The sequence below is a fragment of the Opisthocomus hoazin genome, chromosome 2, assembly GCF_030867145.1.
Source record: "Opisthocomus hoazin isolate bOpiHoa1 chromosome 2, bOpiHoa1.hap1, whole genome shotgun sequence".
NCBI lineage: Eukaryota > Metazoa > Chordata > Aves > Opisthocomiformes > Opisthocomidae > Opisthocomus > Opisthocomus hoazin.
The window spans coordinates 111,127,632-111,153,167 of NC_134415.1; the positions used below are offsets into that span (position 1 = coordinate 111,127,632).

At 41.5% G+C, this 25,536-nt stretch overlaps 1 protein-coding gene across 18 annotated transcripts in view; it reads right to left on the bottom strand.

Annotated features, from left to right (window-relative positions):
- MYT1L (myelin transcription factor 1 like) overlaps nt 1-25,536 on the bottom strand; it is a 324,171-nt gene that overhangs the window by 20,472 nt on the left and 278,163 nt on the right. For all 18 annotated transcript variants that reach the window (XM_075414772.1, XM_075414771.1, XM_075414773.1 and 15 more), the window contains 3 exons: nt 16,285-16,347; nt 8,528-8,611; nt 6,979-7,200 (listed from right to left, as the gene is read on the bottom strand). In XM_075414772.1, the coding sequence (XP_075270887.1) occupies nt 6,979-7,200; nt 8,528-8,611; nt 16,285-16,347 (369 nt within the window). The remainder of the gene's footprint in view (nt 1-6,978; nt 7,201-8,527; nt 8,612-16,284; nt 16,348-25,536) is intronic.

A 25,536-nucleotide genomic window follows, 5' to 3' on the forward strand; every position in this document is an offset into this window, starting at 1 on the left:
TGATATTTTGCAAGTTTAGAGCATTGTGACAATTCATCTGGCAGTTTGAACTCTTTATGTTTTAAAGGATGCTCACAATATTTTTTTTGTTGTTTTGACACAAGGTATTTTAACATGACATATCTCATTTTTGCACTGTGTTTCACAGCACCAAACCAGTGTTAGTATACATCTTCTGACACCTTCGATTTGCATTAGTTCATAGTGAATGTTGCATCATATATACATATAATAGACAAAATCTCAGATCTGACATAATTTTATATCATATTTTTAGTTGCTTGATAGAGTTTCTAAGTTTTCCTCTTTGCATTTATTCACAAATATCACAAAAATTTTTTTTTTACATTTCAGATTTTATTTCATAAGAGTTTCCTATCCTGCCAAAAAACTGACTCCTGCTAGGAACTGATTACCTCCACCTGAATTCTGGGCACTCCATTTCTCCATGAACTGAAAGAAGTAACTGGCACTGAGTATCTCCAACAACTTCGCATAATGTAAGTCCTGCTGTCTTATCTATAGGCCTGATACAACGCTGCATCAATATAAAGGCTATTTCAGGTCCAAGACTCTCTGCAGGACTGATTTTGCGCAAATAACAGAAGCTGCAAGCCTAAAACACAAAAATTAGAATAATCTGAGGCCTTCTCAGACCCTTTGTAGCTTATTTCCAAAAGACTCATTCACTGAACTAATGCTCAGTATTTTTGTGTTTCTAAGCGCTGAAGCTGAGAAAGCTGGTGTTGAGGGAGGATGTGACTTCAGGCATGGAAAGACTGACAGTTCTATAATAATTTAGGAGCAAATTTGCAGCCACTAACACATGCTTGGAGATGCAACGCATCTGGATTATAGAGCTACTCCCCCTTTGGCACTCTGCATGTGAACACCCACCCCAGATAAACCCTGGGGTGAGATGCTGTTCTGTGCACAAAGGCTCAAGGTGCAGCCCTGAGCACCAGGAGGTTGGACAGTAGGTGGCATGTGCAAACCTTCCCTTCATGAACTGAGGTCGATGACACAGGTTTTTTTAGGCAATATCTACTTCTAGCAAAGCACATTTCATGAGAAAAAGGATCTGCACATGAAAATCTACATCTCCATCCCTCTTTCCTCACATTTGTCACCTCCTGAATGCTCTGAGTGCTTGGGAACTCAGAGGTTCTCTGAGGATCTGTCTGTTGCTATCTGTCTGCTTATAGTAAGCAGCTGCAGAGGGCAGCTCCTGTCTTGCGTTTTTATCTTTCCATCTTTTCCTAATCTGCCTGTTCCCAGGCTTAGCAATGCAGCTGTGCAGCTCAGAGCTGTGACCAACCTAGAATTTTTGGAAAAAACAACACTGTCAGCGCTCCTTTACCTCCAGACGTGCACGTGACATGATGGCTGAACTGAGTGCACTGCTATTACCTTAGAATTATAGAACCATTAAGGTTGGAAAAGACCTCTGAGATCACCAAGTCCAACCGTCCCGCAGGCTTTCTGACAGACCTACCATTAAGTACGCCTTCCTGTGCATAAAGTGGATAGCCCACAACTGTCACATGTAAACGTTTCCCACAACCACCTCACAATTTCTACATGCCTTCCTTCAGAAGTCAAAAGGCACTGGATGACATCCATTACTTCCTCTCAGTACATCTAGGCACTTTGCAAACACAGTGGCATGCCCTCGCTGCTCAAATACAAATCCTGTTCTATAAACTTGCTTACAGACCTTGGGAGTCCCACTGTCCTCAGTGAGGATACAGGTATACTGAAGAAAAGATTCTCCCTCTCCATATTTTCATCTCTCTTTAGCATTAGCTTGCAAACAGGGAAAATATTTACAATTTGATGATCTCTTATATATTGTAGCTCTAATACGATATGCTTCTGTACTAGTTTTGGTGGGAATGGAGTTAATTTTCTTCATAGTAGCTGGCATGGTGCTACGTTTTGGATCTGTGCTGAAAACAGTGTTGATAACACAGGGACGTTCTCATTACTGCTGAGCAGTGCTTGCACAGTGTCAAGGCCTTTTCTGTTTCTCATGCTGCCCCACCAGCTGGGACAGCTGACCCCAACCGACCAAAGGGATATCCCATACTATCTGACATCGTGCTCAGCAATGAAAGCTGGGGGAAGATGGAGGAAGAGGGGACGTTCATGGTTATAGTGTTTTTCTTTCCAAGTCACAGTTATGCGTGCTGGAGCCCCGCTTTCCTGGAGATGGCTGAACAGCTGCCTGGCGAAGGGAAGCAGTGATGAATTCCTTGTTTTGTTTTGTTTGTGTGGACAGCTTTTACTTCACTTCTTAAACTGTCTTTGTCTCAGCCCAGGAGTTTTCTCACTTCTACACCTCAGATTGTCTCGCCCATCCTACTGGGAGGGAGGGAGGGAGGGAATGAGTGGCTGTGCAGGGCTGACCTCCCCACTGGGGTTAAACCACAACAGTTTTCCACATTAAAGGGAATTTAAAAGCTACATTACTGTGTTTGAAATGGGTGAACACTGTTTTAAATAAAAGTGGGCAGGAGATGGGAGCAAAAACATTGTTTTAGATCTGAAAAGGCATTTCTGAATGTAATTTCCACTGAAGCTAGCACAAGCACCTTTTCCCTTCTGTGCTAAGGAGCAGGGTTGCTAAATCCAAGTATCCTCTGAGAAAGTCCCCAGCTGATTGATTGTTGTACTAGAAATGATGCCATCCAGAAAAATCTTCTTGAATCAAATATGAGGATGTAAAGGCCTGTTCAAGAACCAAACTGGAAGGCTACAGGATAGTAACCAATTTACATTTCATTACAACCTATTTCATTTACCTGCCTACTGACTCTATGCTTACATGCCTGCCAATTCATTTTCATATTGCTGATAGGTCACCTAATTTCACACTGGCCTCTTCTGCTAGCACAGGCTCCGTTTTGAAGTATAACACTCTTAATTCTATGCTTCGAGTCTCTTCTGATAACCCTCTGTTCCCATTCTTTCCTGTGCAAAACTCCCGGACAAAATAAAACTATTCATACCAATTTCTGCAGACAGACATGGCTAACATTAAATGAACAGAAATTCGGTGCCTTTGTTCATAGGGTAGGATTCAAAACTTACTGAAATTTGTGACTTTTTCAATTGACTACTGATTTCTACTTCAGAAGCATTTATGCACAAATATGCATATATTTAAATTCCAGACTACGTAATACTAGTTGGAGCAGGTTTTTAACTAAGTAGTGATTTACCTGCACTTTTGGATGACCTGAAGGGCCCACTGATATCAGTGGAATTACACCATGAACACAACGTGCAACAACAGCTCCAAGAAATCTTTGCCTCAAAAAACTCAATATATATTTTTTTAATTAATGCAACAGTTTTTGGCCCCTCACTACAAGAAAGACATTGAGTTGCTGGAGCATGTCCAGAGAAGGGCAATGAGGCTGGTGAGAGGTCTGGAGAACAAGTCTTATGAGCAGCAGCTGAGAGAGCTGGGGCTGTTTAGTGTGGAGAAGAGGAGGCTGAGGGGGGACCTTATTGCTCTCTACAACTACCTGAGGGCAGGTTGTAGTGAGGCAGGTGTTGGTCTCTTCTCCCAGGTAACTAGTGATAGGATGAGAAGCAATGGCCTCAAGTTGCATCAGGGGAGGTTTAGATTAGATATTAGGAAAAATTTCTTTACTGAAAGGGTGATCAGGCATTGGAATAGGCTGCCCAAGGAGATGGCTGAGTCACCATCCCTGGAGGTGGTAAAAAAACCTGCAGATCTGGCACTCTGGGATATGGTTTAGTAGGCATGTGTTGTTGGGCGGATGGTTGGACTTGATGACCTTAGAGGTCTTTTCCAACCTGTGACTCTATGACTCTCTGAACAGTTGGCATCATTTTCGTAAACCAATCTGCCATTCCAGTTTCCAGAGTATTACAGCTGCTTGGATAGTAGCACTTTAGCAGCTGTCTACAATGGGCAGAACATAAAATCTCAAATAACACATTAAGGACACTACACATGCAATTAATATATATGCTTAGAGAAGTCTGCTGATTGATAGGAAAATATTTGTACTAAGGAAGAAAAGTGACCGATCAGGAGAGAAGCAAGCTGTACTGCCAAAATTGAAGACTTAACTACTAGTTCCCTAGGAGCTTTTACTGACTCAGTATACGGTCATAGCCCTGCTTTCTCCACATGCATGCTGAACGCAGCTATACCTGAAAAAGGCTGTACATAAACTTGGTCTCAGTGTGTAATAGTCATAGCATTGCTTCTCTTCAGAAGGTGGTGTTTGAGGTTTATGGCCGTAACTGTAGAGCTCAAAGTTAGAGGTAGAGGATGAGACCACAGTCTGTTAAAATGAACACACTGCAAGTGAGGGGATATTCCATCCTCAGGTAAGGAAACGCACAGTCTGTAATCTAGGTGGGATTGAACTCCAGATTAGGACACCTAGGTTTAAATGTCTGCATGGGAACTACATGTCAAAGCTGTCACAGAGCTCTGGAGCTCTGGGGCCCATTCATGTAACAAGGTTAGCACCCTTGCAGATCCCCTGTGAAGCACGTTCAGATCTCGGCTGTCATCATCAAAGAGTGGGAGTGTCTCACAAATCTTCAGTCATTTTTGCCAGCCCAGTATGGCCATTTTGCGTAACTCATCAACACTTCCAATGGCATAAAGTGTCTGTTTGTAGGCAGGGGAATCCCACTCCCCATTGACGCACTCAATGACATTTAGGGTACAGCTCTGCTCCAAGGCAGGTGTCCACTTCACAGGTGGACAAGCACCTTGTCCACCCAGAAGTAGATTCTTAAAGTAGGTGGATTGTTCTGAAGCTCAATCCTACGTGCAGAGCTTGATTCAGTTGTCAACACACAGCCATGAAATGCCATTTGAGAAGATATATCATTAAGGCTGGTAAATATGACACCGGACCTACCATCAATGTGTGCCTTTCCGAGCAACAGCACAGATGCAGCATAAATTATCGTATGGCATCTAAAACAGCTCCAAGTGCTCTTCTTTGTGTGATTAAATGAACTAAGTCCTTTTAACAGCATTTTAAGAAATCTACAAGAATTAAGAATATTTTGAAAATAATATGACTTGTTATTAATATTGCCATAGCTTCTGGAAGCTTCAAGAAATTGTTAAACTTGCTCACAACAACTTAGAATATCAGCACTTTGTTACATCAAGACAGTTAAGTAAGACCAGTCTACTTCAGTCAACCTTTCACAGCAACGTTTCATCTTCTAGTGCTCTCCTCTAACAATGGACCTTTTTGACCAAAACTTGGTCTTATAAGGTAAGCCTTTTATGTGTCTCAGTTTCTACTTAAGATAATGGTACTCAAGAAAGCACATGGCTGCTATGTGGCTGAATGTTGTATTTAAGTCTCTCTATTGGGAAAAAAAACAAAATTGAAGTTTTATTCTACATTTTTCATGAAAACATTCCTATTAAAAAAGAAAAATCCCTAGGTACCATTTGCCCCTTAATTTTGAAGAACAGTTAAATTTAGTACCAGTACATTCCTTTTAGAAGTTAGTTATTCTTGTTGTAAGTATTTTCTCCTTGAAAATGTAAATACTATATACATACTCCTTGAAAGCAATCTCTCAGTAATTATAATAATTGGAAAATTTTAATGACAGATCTCTATGACATAAATAAATGTTACACCATTATGAAGAAAGCTAAACTGAAATATGAACACTAACACTGATATTTCACTGAAAGTCAGAAACTTAAACCCACATGTGGGTATCTGCACAAATGGTTGGGACTTTTGCATCTGCCGCTCCCTAAAGCCTATGGGAGCTGCAGGCTGTGTAATACATTTGACCTTTTAGGTAGCACCTCAGGTCATGGACCAGAATGCCTTCATGGGAGGTACCACACAAACACTGAGCAGACAATCAGCTCTGAACCTGAACAATAAATAGGAACTATGTGCACAGTCTTGAGAGGTTGCAGTAAGGGTAGGGCTTTTGAGTTAAGATATAAAGGGTTGTCAAAGAAAAAAATCAAAGGAAATAGTCACAGGTGAGAGAAGGAAGAGGAAGTACACTTTTCACCTCCATATCTAGAACTAACTACACAACAGGATCAGTTGGTTTAGTTAACTAGAAGGTACAGAAGTTCAGCTGAGGTCTGCCTGGAGAAGGGTGACAAATTAGGCACATTGGCTTGACATACTTGAGGTAATAGAGTTTTATATTAGTGATTATATAATAAGAAATTTGCCCAGGCATTACAGTCATGTTCAGGATGAGATTCCTACGCAAAGCTCCAAGAACACTCTTGCTTCCTCATAAGCTAATACCTAATATGGCAGCAAGATTTATCCCTAGTAGATCAGTCACTTTCTCTTACTTAATCTCTTAAAACATATGAAAAATGTAATTACTGAAGTTTTCTTCTTTTTTGCTAAGTTTATGAAAAATCTGGCTTTGTCTTTTTTTGTCAAGTATTTGTATTCCATTAGTTTTAATTAATCTCTTGTATTCTACGTTTATTGTTTTGAGCGAGCATTTTCACTACCAAACGGGTAAAAGTACTTTGTTTTTATGGAACTGGTTCCTTAAATTCTTTAGTTTCATGCTTTGATATGTTTGGGAATCAACCATGTGTTTGACATCTCTAAAAACAGGGGGATTCAGATGTATATTACAAAGTCTATCCTAAGGTAATTTGGCCAGAGCCACTCAATAAAGCAGCAGCAGATTTACCGTTATTGTCATGCACCCTTTTTTCCCTAAAATTTTGTATGCAACATAGATTCAGATTCAGGTCTCTACTTGCAATGACTTACATCTAAAAATCACGTGTCTTGATTTCCAGTTATTACAAACCCATATAGGAAGATTATTTTTCAAAAGCAATTATGAAAATTAAAAGGAACAGAGAAATGCCATGACAAAAAGCTGTATTTCAAATCTCGCTAATCTAATATAAATAATAAGCATAAGTGAAAAATATAAGCCATAATTACTCACCTACGATGAGTAAGAAAACTACCACTGACATGTCCTGAGCCATCACATCCTGGGGTTGGACATGACATTCCTTCCGTCTTCACTGACTTCCAAGAGAACTGTGAGCCATTTAGGTACCCATCCTTTTGCCTTTTGGCAGCTAGAGGACACCCTGATGCACTGCGATGGGATGCATATTTTCCAGTTATATGACCCTGACCATCACAACCAGGAACTGGACATCTGGATAGCAGATAGATGAGATAAACTTTATTGTCTTGCCATCATATACCTGGTAGCCTCTACAACAAAGTCAAAATAAACCCGACATGAAAAGAAAAGAACAATCATGCACTGTGGTCTTAAAAATAGTCAAGATACCCTGTAGGGGGTAAAATTAGAAGCAGAACTTTACTCATATGGAAAAAATATGTTGTCCGATAAACGGTAAGGAGGCTAGCCAGTAGACGGAGTCACAGCTGTTGTTACTGTACAACTGCAACAAAAGGACTGAGATGTGTATTTGAATTGCAGGTGTTCATTACAGTAAATATCACACTGGAATGGAAATGTTGGCTACTGAGCTCCGCTCAGCAGGGAAATTGCCCATAAAAACTCTATAAGCATAAAATCCTACTTAGTGTAATCCTTGGTACATTTTATTTATGTGTATCCAATCTAAAGAAGACTTGTCTGAAGTCATGAAAATGTTAGGTATAAACAGTTAGGTATAAAGTGATCATAGTGCCTCATCAGAAATTCCGAGCACCTTTAACCACTCTCTGAATAGGAGAGATTATAACAAACTATGTGCTACAGCCCAGAGAGAACAATGAAGGCAGTTCCGTATTCATCTGATGTTTTTCCTTACTTGGGCATTCCCCCATACATTTGCCCTGTATACTTCTATAAAACAAATAACCAGGGTTCGAAGGAACAGGTTAGAATGTTAAAAGTGAAATGTTTAAAGAAAATAACATTCTTTCAGTATGCTGCTACACAACACCTGTCAAAACAAGGACGATTACTTCACTGTTTGCCCTACACTAAAATATTGCTGTAACTCTCCATCAAGGACCCAGTGAATGGTCTAAGCAGTCAATGAGGCTGCTGAGTTCAGCGGCCTCTGCTATCAGAGCACCTCGCAAGAAGAAACCAAGACCTTTAGGTAGGCATTTGCTCCTCTTGCAAACTGCATAAACATTTGTCGCAGAAATCTCACATAAATACTCAATTCTCTGTTCCCATAACTACTTTATTTAGCATGTACAGTTTGTCCATAGTATGCAAACACATTTAAGGGTTTTTTAGGAGATAAAGTTCTACATAATTTTTTAATTTAATGTGAAAAACATATTTAAAACTGTTTCTAAATTATAAAAGATGGTATCCTTGACTAGAATAAATCACCTCAGATCCTTAACTTGCATGCAGTTCACTCATAGAAATCAATGTGGCCATCTGCTCTTGGGTGACTATCATACAATCCCATTTAAGCCTTAATAAAAAACAGAAGACATGTATGACCTTCTAAAACACCTGTAGGCCCTTTGACAATATTTGTTCTCACCTAATTGGCTCTTGGTCTTCTTTGTCTTCCTTGCTTTGTGCTATCCTGATTCCACTTTTCTTTGCTCGCGGACAGCCTGAAAGACTGAGCGAAAGAAAGCATTTTAAAACACAATTTCTCATTCTTGGGTACAGTTCACAAGGGATACATTTTCTATCTGAAAAACTGGCATAATAGGTAATCCCGTCGAATTTCCAGAATCAGAGCTCGGGCGGTTTAAATCAGGAGAGCTGCAGAATGCAGCCACGAGGGGGAATGTGCGTATCTCCGCTCGCGGGGCCGGACAGGACGGCGGGCACTGCGCAGACCACACGCACAGGCAGTCCCCGAGGAGCCAGGGATGGCAGCTCGTAAACTCTCTGCCTAATAATCCCTCCAGCTGACTCAGCAGCGGCAGCTTTAAAAGGAATAGAAGGCAGTGTTTCAGGGCTGAGAGACATTACGTCCTCTGTATGTCTGAAAGGGACGGAAGAATAGGCTCAAAAACAGGAGTCACGGGATCTCTTGGTAGGACTAAAGATATCTCTAAGGAGCACATTAGAAACACTACCAAACCTTCTCAAACGTCATTTAAGAATCCGAAAGAATGGTTGAATAAAAACACGGCAGAGTTCAGAGCTGTACAATGCCTTCCCGAGAAAGAATTCAAGTGCTCAGAACTCACCCAGACAAAAAGGTTTGGTACAAAGTTATATGTTAGACTAAGCAATGTTCCATTTAACTAGACATTGAGAATGCAGTTTTTAACTTCACAAGATGGAAAAAAGCTATATTTACTCCAAGATTTTATAAGCTCATCTTTCCCTTTGCATATGAAGAATTCATTACAGAAAACATTTAGTAGAATTGACAATGACTTTAATAGATATTTAAAGATTTTTTTAAGTAGTTGCTGTCTGAGGACACAAATATGTCTAACCAAAATTCATGCTTTGTCCTCTATTTACATGATCACAGAATCACAGAATAGTAGGGGTTGGAAGGGACCTCTGTGGGTCATCTAGTCCAACCCTCCTGCCGAAGCAGGGTCACCTACAGCAGGCTGCAGAGGACCTTGTCCAGGCGGGTCTTGAATATCTCCAGAGAAGGAGACTCCACCACCTCCCTGGGCAGCCTGTTCCAGTGCTTTGTCACCCTCAGAGGGAAGAAGTTCTTCCTCCTGTTCAGACGGAACTTCCTATGCTTTGGTTTGTGCCCGTTGCCCCTTGTCCTGTCGCTGGGCACCACTGAAAAGAGCTTGGCCCCATCCTCCTGACACCCACCCTTCAGATATTTGTAAGCATTTATTAGGTCCCATCACAGCCTTCTCTTCTTCAGGCTGAACAAGCCCAGATCCCTCAGCCTCTCCTCGTCCCCTCATCATCCTTGTAGCCCTCCGCTGGACTCTCTCCAGCAGCTCCTCATCTTTCTTGAAGTAAGGAGCCCAGAACTGGACAGAGTACTCCAGATGGGGCCTCACTAGGGCAGTGTAGAGGGGAAGGAGAACCTCCCTCGACATGCTGGCCACACTCCCCCTAATGCATCCCATGATCCCATTGGCCTTCTTGGCAGCCAGGGCACACTGCTGGCTTATGGTCAACCTGTCGTCCACCAGGACACCCAGGTCCCTCTCCACAGAGCTGCTCTCCAGCAGATCCACCCCAAGCCTGTACTGATGGATGGGGTTGTTCCTCCCCAGGTGCAGGACCCTGCACTTGCCCTTGTTGAACCTCATCAGGTTCCTCTCTGCCCAACTTTTCAGCCTGTCCAGGTCATGCTGAATGGCAGCACAGCCTTCTGGTGTATCCACCAGTCCTCCCAGTTTGGTGTCATCAGCAAAAAATCTTATCAACATTAAAAAAGAAATCCACCAGTAGAACACCACCTTCAAAAGCACTGACATGAGAAACCAAGTAGTGTCACTAAAGAAAAACTGCCGCAGAGGAAGAAACAAAATAAAAGATTAAATTTTTCTTTCAGTGTAACAAAAGGTACTGCAGTGTTGTATAGTAGGTCCTGTCGTTAGGAAGAAGAGACAGTGGTAGCAAAATTTTCAGGTTTTTTGTCTTGTGAAGACCAGGGAAAACTGGGAGGAACAAGAAGAGAAAAGGATGCAATCACAGATAAAATTCTGCATTGGTAAATGAAAAATAGATAAAAACAGAGTTTACATGGTGTGAACTCGTAAATAAGTCAATTAAAGAATGGGAAGAATGCTAGCATAAGATATTGGACATAGTGTATTACCCAGCAACTTTTAGTGAGATGGCATGGCTACATCTATAGTGGTAAACAGAAGGGACCTGGAACCTTGACCCAAGACCAGCAAGCTCACAGCCGTACAGCTAAATTCTCTGTCTCTGTAAGCAGGCCAGCCACGCCCATATTGCTTATAGAGAATGATCTGGACACATCCCAAGCCCCAAATCACATCTGAGAATTGCCTGAGAGACTTTCGGCAGCCCAGGGTCAGTACCATGCCAGGGGACATGCTAACAATTTAATAGCGTAGGTATCTGGGCTCTGATCACAGAATCACAGAATCACAGAATAGTAGGGGTTGGAAGGGACCTCTGTGGGTCATCCAGTCCAACCCTCCTGCGGAAGCAGGGTCACCTACAGTAGGCTGCACAGGACCTTGTCCAGGCGGGTCTTGAATATCTCCAGAGAAGGAGACTCCACAACCTCCCTGGGCAGCCTGTTCCAGTGCTCCGTCACGCTCAGAGGGAAGAAGTTCTTCCTCATGTTCAGACGGAACTTCCTGTGCCTCTTTGCCCCTTGTCCTGTCACTGGGCACCACTGAAAAGAGCTTGGCCCCATCCTCCTGACACCCACCCTTCAGATATTTGTAGGCATTTATAAGGTCCCCTCGCAGCCTTCTCTTCTTCAGGCTGAACAAGCCCAGTTCCCTCAACCTCTCCTCGTAGGGGAGATGCTCCAGTCCCCTCACCATCCTTGTAGCCCTCCGCTGGACTCTCTACAGTAGCTCTTCATCTTTCTTGAACTGGGGAGCCCGGAACTGGACACAGTACTCCAGATGAGGCCTCACCAGGGCAGTGTAGAGGGGAAGGAGAACCTCCCTCGTCCTGCTGGCCACACTCTTCTTGATGCACCCCAGGATCCCATTGGCTTTCTTGGCAGCCAGGGCACACTGCTGGCTTATGGTTAACCTGTCGTCCACCAGGACACCCAGGTCCCTCTCCACAGAGCTGCTCTCCAGCAGGTCTGCCCCAAGCCTGTACTGGTGCATGAGGTTGTTCCTCCCCAGGTGCAGGACCCTGCACTTGCCCTTGTTGAACCTCATCAGGTTCCTCTCTGCCCAGCTTTCCAGCCTATCCAGGTCACGCTGAATGGCAGCACAGCCTTCTGGTGTATCTACCACACCTCCCAGTTTGGTGTCGTCAGCAAACTTGCTGAGGGTACATTCTAACTCTTCATCCAGGTCATTGATGAAGAAGTTAAACAAGACTGGGCCCAGTACTGACCCCTGAGGGACACCACTTGTCACCAGCCTCCAACTAGACTCAGCGCCGCTGATGACAACCCTCTGAGTTCTGCCATTCAGCCAGTTCTCAATCCACTTCACCGACCACTCATCCAGCCCACACTTCCTCAGCTTCCCTAGGAGGATATCATGGGAGACTGTGTCGAAAGCCTTGCTGAAGTCAAGGTAGATAACATCCACGGCTCTCCCTTCGTCTACCCAGCCAGTCATGTCATCATAGAAACCTATCAGATTGGTCAGGCATGATTTCCCCTTGGTGAATCCATGCTGACTACTCCTGATAACCTTCTTTTCTTCCACTTGCTTCATGATGGCCTCCAGGATAAGCTGCTCCATCACCTTACCCGGGATGGAGGTGAGGCTGACCAGCCTGTAGTTCCCTGGGTCCTCCTTCTTGCACTTTTTGAAGATTGGAGTGACACTGGCCTTTCTCCAGTCCTCGGGCACCTCTCCTGTCCTCCAGGACCTCTCAAAGATGATGGAGAGTGGCTCAGCAATGACATCCGCCAGCTCCCTCAGCACTCGTGGGTGCATTCCATCGGGGCCCATGGATTTGTGGACATCCAGATCACTTAAGCGATCCCTCACACAGTCCTCCTCGACCAAGGGAAAGTCATCCTCTTTGTAGGCTTCTTCTCTTACCTCCGGGGCCTGGGATTCCTGAGGGCCAGTCTTAGCACTGAAGACTGAAGCAAAGAAGGCATTCAGTAGCTCTGCCTTCTCCGCATCCTCCGTCACCAGGACAGCCGCCACATTCAGCAGCGGCCCCACGTTGTCCCTAGCCTTCCTTTTGCTGCTGATGTAGTTGAGAAGCCCTTCTTGTTGTTTTTGACATCCCTTGCCAGCTTCAATTCCAGGTGAGCCTTGGCCTTCCTCGTCGCATCCCTGCATGCTCTCACTACGTTTCTGTACTCTTCCCAAGTGGCCTGTCCCTCTTTCCACATTCCATGGACCTTTCTCTTCTGCCTGATCTCCGCTAGAAGCTCCTTGTTTAACCATGCAGGTCTCCTGCATGATGCTTGGACCTGTGCTCTCCCATTTCATTTTCTAGTTTAAATGCAGCTGATCATGTTCCTTTTTAAAGCAAGGTGCTGTTTATTAGAACTTGCATAGTGGACACCAAAGTACCATAGTTCCCTGCATACAAACTAAACCTTGGAAAGCCTGTGCCACTTAAACATAGTTTTCTTTGAAAATAATAATGTCATCATCTGTAAGAAGACAGAGGCAGGAGGAACAGAGTCCGAGGGATTTAGAGTAAGAGGAAGGAGGCTCCGGGGCAAGGGGCAGTTCAGGGAGAGGTTGGTTCATTGCCCCCATACGACCCAGACTGCTAGAAGCGAAGGGGAGAGGCCAGGAGTTAGAGCTATCCCTAGCTTATCTGTGAGACTAGTCGTATCCACCACGTGAGAATAATCGGGTTTTGCATCTGAAAACTAAATAGTTAATAGAAATGCCTCAGAAAGCAATACTTTTTTCAGTAGGTGTACAGATGGGTATGCTTGTAGATGATAACATTTTCATAACAAAATCTGAATGAAGAATTTCTGCCTTGACTAATGATTTAATGCTTTCTACATATTAAATCAATTTAATTATCACCTACTTACTGGTATTTTGGTGCATCATCTTCTTGCAATAGATCTTTCTATTCTGGCACTATGATTTATTAGAAAATTCTAAGACCTTTCAGGTCCTCTAAACAGACATTTCCAACAGACAGCTTCTAAGGGTATGATTAATTCATTTTTCCTCTGACAGCAGATTCACCAAGAAAACATATGTCAAGGATGAGCCTTTTCTTTAATTCTTTTTATCCCATAATAACCAAAAGCTATTAAAAAGTAAACATATTACTTCATTTTTATATCAATTTAATTCCTTATATATGAAGATAAAAGACAACAAGGGAAATTCAACACCGGTACACGCTGATGGAACTTCTTGCATACATTGTATGGGTGTGTGGAACTGCAGGGTTACGGCAGAGTTAAATCTGCCTTCATGTGCACTTGCTGTTGAGCCGCCATTTTAGATACAAATGATACCAAGACATTTGGCAGCCATTTAGGAGAGAAGTTTCTCATTCCTTTCCTTCTGAACCTGAAAGGGTTGTAAGGGATGGTATCCAATACAAACAAAAATGCTAACTCAGACGCAAGCAGAGGTATACGCTAATTATCAGTGCGGGAATCAGAAAGCTTCACTGTGAACGTGCTGTGGGGTCTTTCACACTTAACAGCTCCAGATTTAGGCTACCGATTTGCTGCTCTTTTAAAGAGCGTGCATTTTGCCAGCCTCACCACCTCAGAGAACGGCCTTGACAGACACCATGACCTGAACCGAGTGTGGCTGGCTCCGTGTACATGTGACAGGTCTCCTGGGGACAGTGTTGGTTTTAAGCAGAGAAGGCATTACTCCTTCCATGTCAGTGCCCCTGTACCCGCAGGCAGCCAAGGACACGGGGCTGCCAGAGGCCTTTGGAAGAGAAACAAAAGAGTTATGTGGTCAGTATAGACACGGTGGTATTTCAAAAGGTTGAATGCGTTAAATCCCAATGGACTGGACAAATCCAGAGCACTTAGTTTTGCAGAATTACTTTTTATATTTTTATATTTATTGAGTATGCTGCAGAATCAAATGAAAACTTGGTCCAGCACTCATCTGCAAAAATATAAGAACGTAAAAATTTACAGATGAAACTAGGTTAACACCATTCAGCTCATGATCTGGTCCTACAGTGGCCAGGAGACAATGCCCAGGGAGAGGGTTTAAAAAATAAGCCGACATGCAGTGCTTCTCCCCTGCTAACCTTGTCAGCTTTCAGGTTTCTCATTTGTGACACTTTGCCTTTTGCATCTTCCCTGCCCTGCCTGTGTCTGGTTAAATAGATGACCAAATGCATAAACAGCTTTCTGAAATAATGAAGTCAGGACACAGCTACACCAAGCATAGTGCTGGCAGACATGTGAGCTGATAAATCCACATGTAGTTAAATGTAGTTCTAAATTTGACCTTAAATTCCTCTGAAAGTGTGATTTAATCTCCTGCATCATGTAAGTGCTTTTAAAATGTTTACATCTGCTCCTTTATAATGTTATTTGTACTTCTGATGTTTAACTGTGTGTCACAGAAATTGTTATTGTGATCTTTCATTTTTACAGCATGTAAAGGTATGGCACATGCCCAATGTCTAAGTTATTTATGCTTTGACTTTAAACTATTGCTTTTACTGGGAATACATTTAAACTGGGAAGTTGTGTATTGACTAGTTATATCCAACTGTAAAACTACTAGGACTTGGTGAAGCAAGCAAATACCCAGACTCAACAATATCCCTATACATGGGAGTAAAGAGACTTTACTAACAAAAGAGAGGTGGGCTACACTACTACTCTTTGATTAAAATATTTATAAAATAGGTGCTACTCTCTACTGATTTACAGTTCTCAAACAGCCACAGGAGAACTGCTAATTACACAGCATTTGTAACATTACCTCTACAGTGCTACCAGAGTAATTCATTTTGGGGTTACAAGTAACACCCTAATTAGTAAATGTGAAGCTTTCTTTTGCCCTTGGTAAGGATCGCAGTTATGGTTTAGGCAGTCAAGGTAACAGCTTTCATCCATACGCTTCTCTTTCCATTTCTCTGACATAGTTATGTAAAATGCGCTGTGATTTAAAGACAAGCCAAGCTTGATTCTGAAACGTATGAGCAAGACTGGTGCATATTAGATTAAAGAGGCACTTTTTCACTCTGATTAAAGCTGCTAAGCATTCAACTCGGAGAGGACGTAAAGAATTGGGTCCAATTTTGCACTTCAAGAAATACAGAGGAAGTCTGGAAAAGATGGACAAGAACAATCAGAAATATAATTTGCAGGGAAAAAAAGGCAGGAATGGGATTTGAGTCCAGAAAAGGTAAGATTGTGAGGACAAGAGCTAAGTCATTCTGAACACAAAGCAGTAGAAAGTTATGAAAGCTGAATTGCTTTCCTGGGCTAACAGAGAAGGTAGAAAAACTGGATTCATTTTCTACACAGATTTTGCTAGATATTAGCAAAAATCTTCTTACCTATTTGGGTAGTGAGCCATGCTGAAGCTGTGAAAAGTTATTCACTGGTGATAAACAAAATGAGTTAGACCAATCTATGTCTATGTACAGCACTTCATCCTACTTCAGTATCGAAAGAGGGAAGAGAGGTCTGTTGAGGTCCCTTCTAGCTTTTCAGTTATTTGATTTAAAGAACAAAATCTTCTCTTTACGTACCTTCGATGTGAAGCGTAATTCCCAGTAATATGCCCAGAGCCATCACACCCAGGGGTGGGACACCTAGAATAATAATGGAAAAGATATGGAGCGGTGTTACTGACAGGAAAGATATAACTGCCCATTAAAAAACATCTATTGGCCCAGTCCTTTTTTCCACAGGTGCCAGCCCTGGGGACCTCTAGCTATTGCTAAACCTGAGCTTAATTCCACACCGGGGACAAACATGCTTTTTTAATTCATAAAATGTTTTTCTTTGCTACCCCTCACCTGACCATTCAAATGCTTTCTGGGTATCATCTCTAGCATTGGCACATTAGCGGAGATTTCCAGCAGCAGCCCGACTTCCTCGCACAGCCAGGAATGAGTAGGGTTGACAGTAAATGGAATATCCCCATGGCATGTTCTTAGGTAATGGCTAACATCACAGCAAGCCATTTTGTTTTCCATTAGGGCTATTGCTCTAATCCCACTGCACAGTGTCATGAGGTCACACCATGGAGAGACCCCTCCACCTCTCCATGAAGCAAACGAAATGCCTAAGGAAAAGGAAATGTGCAGATGGGGCAGTAATGCTGGCCTCTTGCAGAGAAATGGTACCCCATCAAAACACTCCTAAACACCAAGCTGCAGCACCAGACAGAGAAGTCACTGATACAGCCATCAGTGGATTTCTAATAGTTGAACGACATTAGAGTCATCAAAGAAATTGGGTGTTTTTTCTACATTGCAAAGATGATTGCGATCACCACAGACTAAGCTAAATTATGATGCTAAGTAAAATCATTAGCTGGTATTTGAACTACTACACTAAATCACGGAAAAGACAAAGGAAGAATTAATCTATATTCATTTTACTGAACAGACGAATGCTATATAAATTCCAAAAAGTCACTTTTTTTGAGCCTGAGTTTTGAATTTTAGTCATGCTTTAAAGCTTCATTTGAAGAAAGCATTCGAATTCAAAAAAGTGTGCGCACAAATTCAGATGTTGCGTTCTGAAACATCAGATTTCCATAACATCGAATTCTTTCACTGTTTGAATCCAGAGTTCATATAGACTTTGGCTTTCATCCTTCAGTCACATGTGTGCTTTCCTCCAAGTTGCTCCATACTGGTAAACTTTTATTTCACACAGGTTTCTGCAGAGACTTGAAAGTTTCTTAAAATGAGGAATTAAGAAACCCAGAATTCAGTGCAATAGAGCTGTCGCATCCCATTAAGATGAATTTTAGCTCTTTAAAGCTTGTAAGCATTACCTACTTCTGAGGAGCACAGCATGGCCAAACTTCAAACATCATTAATGCAACCTTGAAAGAGACAAATTAAACTGGATTTTGTTAAACGGAGTTCTCATATGGTCTTCATCTGGACCAGCTGAGTTATTCATTAGAAAACATTAAAATATGGTAGCACCTCCAGGACGTAAGCTGACAAAACCTCTGGGGATCACTACGTCATTGAAGTTTCTCCTCTGTATAACCAACAGCCTGTGTGCTTTGGACAAGAAGTCTAAACAACATCCTTCAAGACAATTCTCCTTTTCTCTTGCTTTACATCTTTGCACAGGACCAAGTATAAGACCGTGATCTAGACTAGAAGATATAAGTGTTACTGTGACTCTTGAATACCTTAAAGACCAATATACAAGTTGATATCCGTATTAATATTTCTGCTTGTAGAATGATATAAACCCTAATTTTTGCATAGTTTCTTCAGACACAAATTCGGCAAAAATATGTCCCTTGATGAAGTCATAGCTCAGTCTATATGGCCCTTACCATTCTTTGCTGTGGCTGCACATGGCTAGCACAAACTTTTGCTATTGCTTTAGGTTAAAAAATCAATAGTTAGGGCACTTTATAGAAAAGCCCTTGCATTTTAAATACTTCATAACTAAATATTTAGATGTTCTCACTATTAATTTTTATTTTTTTCAAATGTTTTGAGATGTGCAGAGAGACAATCTCTTGCTTCATGTGTTTTTTTCATGCCAGGTATCTTCAGTGATCTACAATGCCTATTTCCTACTTCCATCAAGACCAGCTGCATTGCTAAAGCCTGACTGAAGCGTCTAAAGATGCTGAATAAAAAGATATGGGAATAAGAATTAACTAAAGGAATTCCCTAAATGTCCATGACATTTAAATGAATAAAGGACAACAAGGAGCCATGAGACTGTTCCTCTGCAGTCTGCCTGAGGTACTACAAAGATTCCTTCCTTATGAACCCATACTATCTGAAGCCACCATTTTCCTCTACAGACTTTTCAGTCCTTTTCAGAATAAGCTATTATCAAAACTCCATAATGTTTTTTCTCATCTTTTCCAAGACTTTTGCTACCAGCAGGCATGATTAACAGTGTCTTAACAAACAGGATTTATAAGATGCACCAGTATATCCAATCAATCAGTCTTGAAATTAGACCTTTACACCTCAATCATTTGGACAGTCTTACACAATTTAAAAACTACCTTCTTTTTGTGTCATTTAAAAAAAAAATCTTACGCAACTGAAGCTAAACAAGAAATCCTATTGCTGTAAATTAAACTATGAATCTTCACAAAGGGCTCTGTACATACACATCAGTTTAAAATCATACTTTTCATTAAATCAGAAGAGAATTTTTTATGTAGGCAAGGATTTTAGAAAGACCTTTCAGATTTTGATTTTGGCACTATAATATTTGTTTTCAAGTCTCATAAGCTTATCTTGACCTAAATGTAACAGATGAAATGAGAGTTTAGTGCAGTTGATAAGAACATTTAAAACCCTGGAACATGTCTATTTACTGCTGTTTCCATTCTATGGGAAGTGCTTATAACCACCGTGAAATCTAGGATGCAGATATACAGCACTCCGTTTCAATTATAAAGTTACTACAATATTTATTTGCTAGCCTAAGCAGCTTAGGTAAGGAGACAATTACAAGTCCTTGTACCAATAGAGTTGTGAGTCTGTATTTTCAGAATGTCTGATCATACATAGGACTTGCATATACCCTACTACTTTACTATCAACTACCACTTCTATGTATTTGACTTAACTGATCATATGTGCATGCAACAATGCCAGCACAATGTATGTACAGCTGCATATAAGAGGCAAGTGATGTGAAACCTTTTGAAAATAAGTATCAGAGTAAGTGGAAAAAGAGAGACACAGTTTCCTCACTTACTTCAAGAGAATGTAATTTGGCAGGATCAGAAGCTTGTTTGTAGACTCTACATAATAGCTTACTGCAGCAAAGGAAATACCTTAGTACTGTGAAGATGAGGTGACAAAAGGAACTCACCCTGTAAAGAGTGAGGTTCAGAACATGTAACACCAGCACTTTGCACAAATTCAGGGCATCCAGCAAAATAAAAGAGCTTGTCAGTGAAGGGGAACACAATTAGCACCACCTTGATGTCCCATTAATTTCACAGACCATCCCAGAGAAGCTTTTTTGGGAACATAAGCATAAGCAGAAAGCAGGGCAGGCAGCAGAACAGCAACATCTGTGGCAGCTGGATTCAGTATTGGGCTTAGATTCAATAGCAGGCATGATAAAAAGGTGAGAGCCAAACAGAGATAAATATACTTAAGCCCTCCTACTCATTCTTCACTGGGGAAAGGACTGAAGGTGTGCAGCAATTAGAAAAGACTTTTGGCAGCTTGAAGGAACTTCCTGGGACCAGGGAAGAAATGGCTGCAATGTCCAAATGGGCTCTGGGAGGGTTCTTCCAAACGCCAGTGGTTAACAGCCTAGCTGCAAACTCAGCTCAGAAGAAAAACCAGCTCACATCAGCACAGTGGACTACACATATGATACACATTTAAACCTATATTCCCAGGCTTTTACCTAGGTCTACAGGAGCTACACAAGCTTACATGTAGCTTACATATTTAGAGAATATATAGCTCAGCTAGTGTGAGACCAAATAGGACGTTCCACAAAGGTGGAAAGACAGAACTGAAGTAGTTTTGTCCTCGTTGTGTATAGCTTTGGTTGACTTACTTCTAAAATTTATTTTAAAACATAAATTAGCTCTAAAACATACTGACAAAACACAGATATAATAATCTGCAATATAATGAAAACACTTTGCCTTTTTTATTTTTTACTTTTAGGGATTTTACCACTAAATGACAACAGCTGTTTGGAACCAGAAGGACTGCACTTCCCCAGGGAGGAAGCAGAGCTCGTGGAATCTTTTTCAGTGCACACAGCCTGACCACAATTCAGGCTTGGGCTCAGGCTCAGGCTCCCCCTCTTCCTCTCTCAAAAACCCTCAGCTGAGATTCAGCAACACAGTGAATTCTGTTTCCATCTCAGTCAAATCTTGTCTTTAAGGATTGACTAGTTTCTACGTATAAATCCAAATGGAAACCTTGAATCTAGAATTATACAAGCCCAAATTCGGCACACTATGCAAGCAAAGTCTGGTCATTGAAACACATGGTTGCATTTTTCACTAATAAGGGTGATAATGTTTAACTTAATCATCAGAGACAGTTTTAGCAACTGAAATCAATATAAATACTTCTCTCTCTCCCTTCAGTGACCCTTTCCAATGCCCTGCACCAAGGCCTCTCCCTCTGCACACGTTCAGCCTCACTGCCCTTGTCACTACAGCCTGGTTTTTCACTAAGAAACGGGCATATTATTAAGTTAGGCTGTAGTTTTCACATGAATTGGCAGGTTTGTACATTATCTGTGTACTTTTTTTTAGCAGTCCCTCTTGGGGGATTAATAATAGCACTCAGTGGGCACTCTAGAAACAAAGAAACAATAACAGTCACTAATAAAGGTAAAGACCTGTGCCAATTCTGATTATGCCAAACTGCTTCCACATTTTATTTTTGTGCTGAGGAAATTTGCTCCCATGGAACCGAAATAAGTTAGTAATTTCTTTCACACTGGCCATGTCCAAGAGCCATTAGACAGCAATCCTTTCTAGGACCCACCAAACTGTACTGGGGTTCAATTGCAACGGGTCGCTACAAAATACGTTTCATGACCTGTTATTAGTAAGCTGGCATATCAGCTCTAAAGACTGATGCTACTTTTATTGTTTAGTTTACAGCACTTAGCACCCACTATGTTGTGGATCCAATCTTCCCTTGCATAAGTAAATGAACATACATATAAATAATATAGTCTACCAGACGGAATATGTATCCTATAAATTCCTAATTAAATATTTAAAGCAGATATAGCTAGCAACCCAAAAGAAAAATCATATTGAACAGGGGAGTAAGCCAGTACGTTGTGCAAAAATTCAGAATGGTTCTTCAGAACATTCCACACTGCAAAAGAACAGGGATTTAATAGAAAATTGTATCTTTCCCATAGTTTTATTTTGACCATGCTGTCAATCACTCTAAGTAGAGGTGTGATTTTCTGCTGAAGGTTCAGAAAGGCTAGAGCAATGTAATTGTTTCCTGTGGGATTGCTTCATAGCAGAATATAGAATTTTTTATTGTCTGGTGGTTTCCACGTATTTGAGATTCTGTTTTATTTGACTGAATCATCAGGAATGGAATTCATAGGTTGGTGGGCTGGAAGACAGACACAATAATACTTTGCATTTCTACCCTTCATTTGAAGATCTGAAAGTATTTTACAAACATTAATGGATAAAATCTCACACCACGGCTTTGAAAAAGTGAAGAAATTGGCAGAGGAAAAATGGGGCATAGAGAGGCTAAATGACTTTACACAGAAGAGGAAAACAGGCTAGAAGTAGACATTCACTGCTTGGTTTGCAGCTATAAAGCCATATGTATTCTGAAACTGTATATAGATTTATAAACAAAATATTGTGGGCTTTTTTTTCTAGTCAGGTACTCCAGAAACAAAAAATTACAAATGTAAACCTGTAAAGATACTGTGTTTGCGGTTCCCTGAATTGAGAATGTGACAAAGGAGAAAAGAAGCGGAGTGGGCATGAAAGGGAAGGGACGAGAAGAAGCTTTGTCAAATTAAGAAATGGAGTTTTCTGCAAGGCATGGTAACTTATATGGTATGTCTGTGCCTCTATGAATGTGAGTGTTTCTCAAAAAACAACAGCTTAGCAGCTCTTGACAAACAAGTCCTCTATTTAACTATTTAAAAGGCCAAAGAGAGGACAAGTTTTCCTCCAGCCACTCTCCACTGCCTTGCAGGGAGCACTCCACAGCGAGAAGAGAGATCATAAACAGAGCTGTGTGGTCCTCAGTGGAGATTTTTTGGCCATGAGTGTGTCAGTAACAGCTAGGGTTGTGGTTATTGTTATGAAAACACCTATTTACCAGGAACTGGACAGACACCAGCAACTCATTTTGTCTTTAGCTTCTGAGCAGTCAGAGCAATGCGGATGTGTAAATCTCTAAATCTTACTTTCAGTTCCAGGTATTTTGGTAGATTGTCAAGCTCTAATTAAGTATGTGAAATGGGAATGTTGCTGATCCTTTTCATCATGAAGACACAGAATAAAAGCTGTCATCTGGTCTAATGCCAGTAGGAACACAGATGCTTTTCCACTTTACCTTGTTGTCTTTTATTGTCTATTTTTTTACCATAGCATTTGACTTCTGAATTCCTGAAGTGTTGATACTTTCTTTTGATACCTAGGCACACACCCTCTACCTACACAACCTATCTGTGTATCTGCAATGAAAAACATGTTTTGTTAGGATGGATTTATTTTCTCTTCATTTCCCTCCAGGAAGCTGCACGTCTACATACTTCTTCACTCTTTGTGTCACTCCTTCCATTGGCTTTCCTGATGCCTCTTTCCCCCTGTTTTCAACCTGTTATACTTATCCTACAATGGAGCAAGAACATCCATTTGCTTCTGCCGCATGGTTTGCTTTCCATCCATATGCCTCTCCAGTGTTCCTCTTCCACAGTCTACTCCTCCTTTTTCCAGACCCTTTTCCTTCCTCATTGCCTCTTCTTGTCACTTTCAAATTTTGTCTCTGTTCCTTTTGCTTCTTTATTCTCTGTCCCCTTTGGCTGATGCCTTCATTCTCTGTTCCTCCCTTATCCTTTCCTCCTTTCATGATCTCCAATAACCTTGAAGTCGACAGTTCTTTCTTCTTTCCTCATCTTTGTTGTTTCTTTCCATTATCTCTTCTTTCATCACCCCTCTTGTCCTCCTGCTCTCTTATCCCAGCTGATTTTATCTTTCCCTCTGTCTGCATTGCTTGTGGTCCTCTCCTGTAGCTGAGATGACTGGGTACACATTGCATCCTTGTCTCGGGAGAGAAAACACTGTGTGCTGTGAAACCTCAATGTAGAATTTCTTGACTATGAAGACACGATGAGTCATTTTAAGTATCTTGCACTCTTTTATTTTTGTTAAAGTTCTTGTAAGCTTTATCACTGGCTTCAAAAGGAGCAGAAACAGGCTAGCACTGGGCACTTCTGAAAATTGCATTCAGAGCTCATTTGAAGCTCATCTGAATTGGTTCAAGAGGCAACACAAGCTCTGTGGGACAGGTATGCAGATAATGAATATTTCAGTAGATCTTGAGTCTCTGGCTTCATGTGCAAGGCTAAACCTATGTTCTTGTCCTCACAAATATACCTACAAAAGCATGTGAAGTCAGACCCTTATAAATATCAAAGGTTCATGAAGATGCGTTGTAAGCCAAAAATAAAAAAGAAGTTAAATTTAGATTCATATGTTAATTATTTCCCTGTATTCAGCCTAACTAGAAGGAGTACTTAATCACAGAAATTGAGTTTTAGCAAAAGTGCTAAATATTACTTTTCATATGTAAAATACTGCTAAGATTTCTTACTTAGCAGCATGCTACTGACACAACAGGCTTCACTGGAGGTACCAGGCAAATTTAAAACCCCAAACCACAGCAGATACACAGGAAGAGTATTTGAGGAAATAACAAGAGCCAGCAAAAAAAGAATTGTGGTGAAGTGGCAAATGAGTGAATTGATAAAACTCTTCTTCTGTCTTGTCAGTTGCGTTTTGGCACTAGATCCAGAGCAGTTCCAGCAGGAATGGGGAGGAGATCAGGGGATCCAGGCAGGGATCACTCCTGGTGGGGCATTACTGAGCCCTCTCAGCAGACATCGGGAAAAGTGCAGGCTGGAGATCAGAAAGAAGTGTAGAATGGAAGAATTTGTTGTTACCACTTTTACTGTACAGTCTTTCTATCCATGAGGGAATGATGCCAGGCCTCTGGAGCTAGTCCAGGCATGAGACTAAAATAATTTTGGCTCAGAGGCTTCACGGAGCAACTTCAGTTTCTTCTATCTCTGCTGAAAGATTGCTCTGCCTCTCTCTTTGCCTCTAGAAATCCCCAGCAATTGAATGGTTCTAAACTGGAGATGGCTGACTGCATACTCTTCTTCTTAGGTAAAATTTAATTAATTCCCTGACTTTCTGCATGTACAATTTTTCTGTCCTTAGCTGCTGGTATTATCTGTATTGCATTACTGCACTTTTTTAATTGTGTGGTGATGAGAAAGAACATGATATATTTTTTAATTACACTGAAATCCATTTTCCTATAAGCAGACTGAAATGCATCATGCTGGCCTTTAAAATATTGCTGCGCACTCAAATGCACAGATACACATGATGCATTTAAATTAATTATATCGCTTTAGAAAAAATATCCCTGTGCCTTCAGATATCACCTCTGCACGCTGCCTGTTCTGCTAGCATTCAGGACTTCCCAGCTTCCCAGCAGCAAGTGCCATGACATGCTGCCCGCTGTTCTCACATCTAGCACCAGCATATACTGCCTAACATGCCAGTTGCCAAAGGCATGGTATGTGCCTAATGTGAAATAGCTTCTGTGCGCTACCCAGGGGGTGCTCCGTTCGCAGAAGCTGCCAGGGGGAAGCTGTGAATCAGCTCTCTCCCTGGGCACCTTGCCCACGCTCTCTTTCCTGCCAGCATCGCCTGCCTCAGAGGCAGCACCGGCCAGCTGCGGATCCCCTGCTCGCAGCAGAGAGCACTTCCTGGCACCACGGATGAATCAGTTCCAACATATGCAAATTCAAATGTTCATTTCCAAACACCTCAGCCTTTGGAAAAAAGCTGCATTTTTATAGTGAAGGAATAACATAAAATGATTGAGGCACGGAGAAAAATGCAGAAGATAGCCTCAAGAGAACATGCCCTACAACTAGGAGCAAAGCCCCATGAGTTCTCTGTCTCCTAAGAGAATTGCTGCAAGCCTGTGCTCAAAAAACAAAAAACACATGGATGTTTTTCCAGAAATTTTGGGTAGACACATTTGTATGTGAAGAAT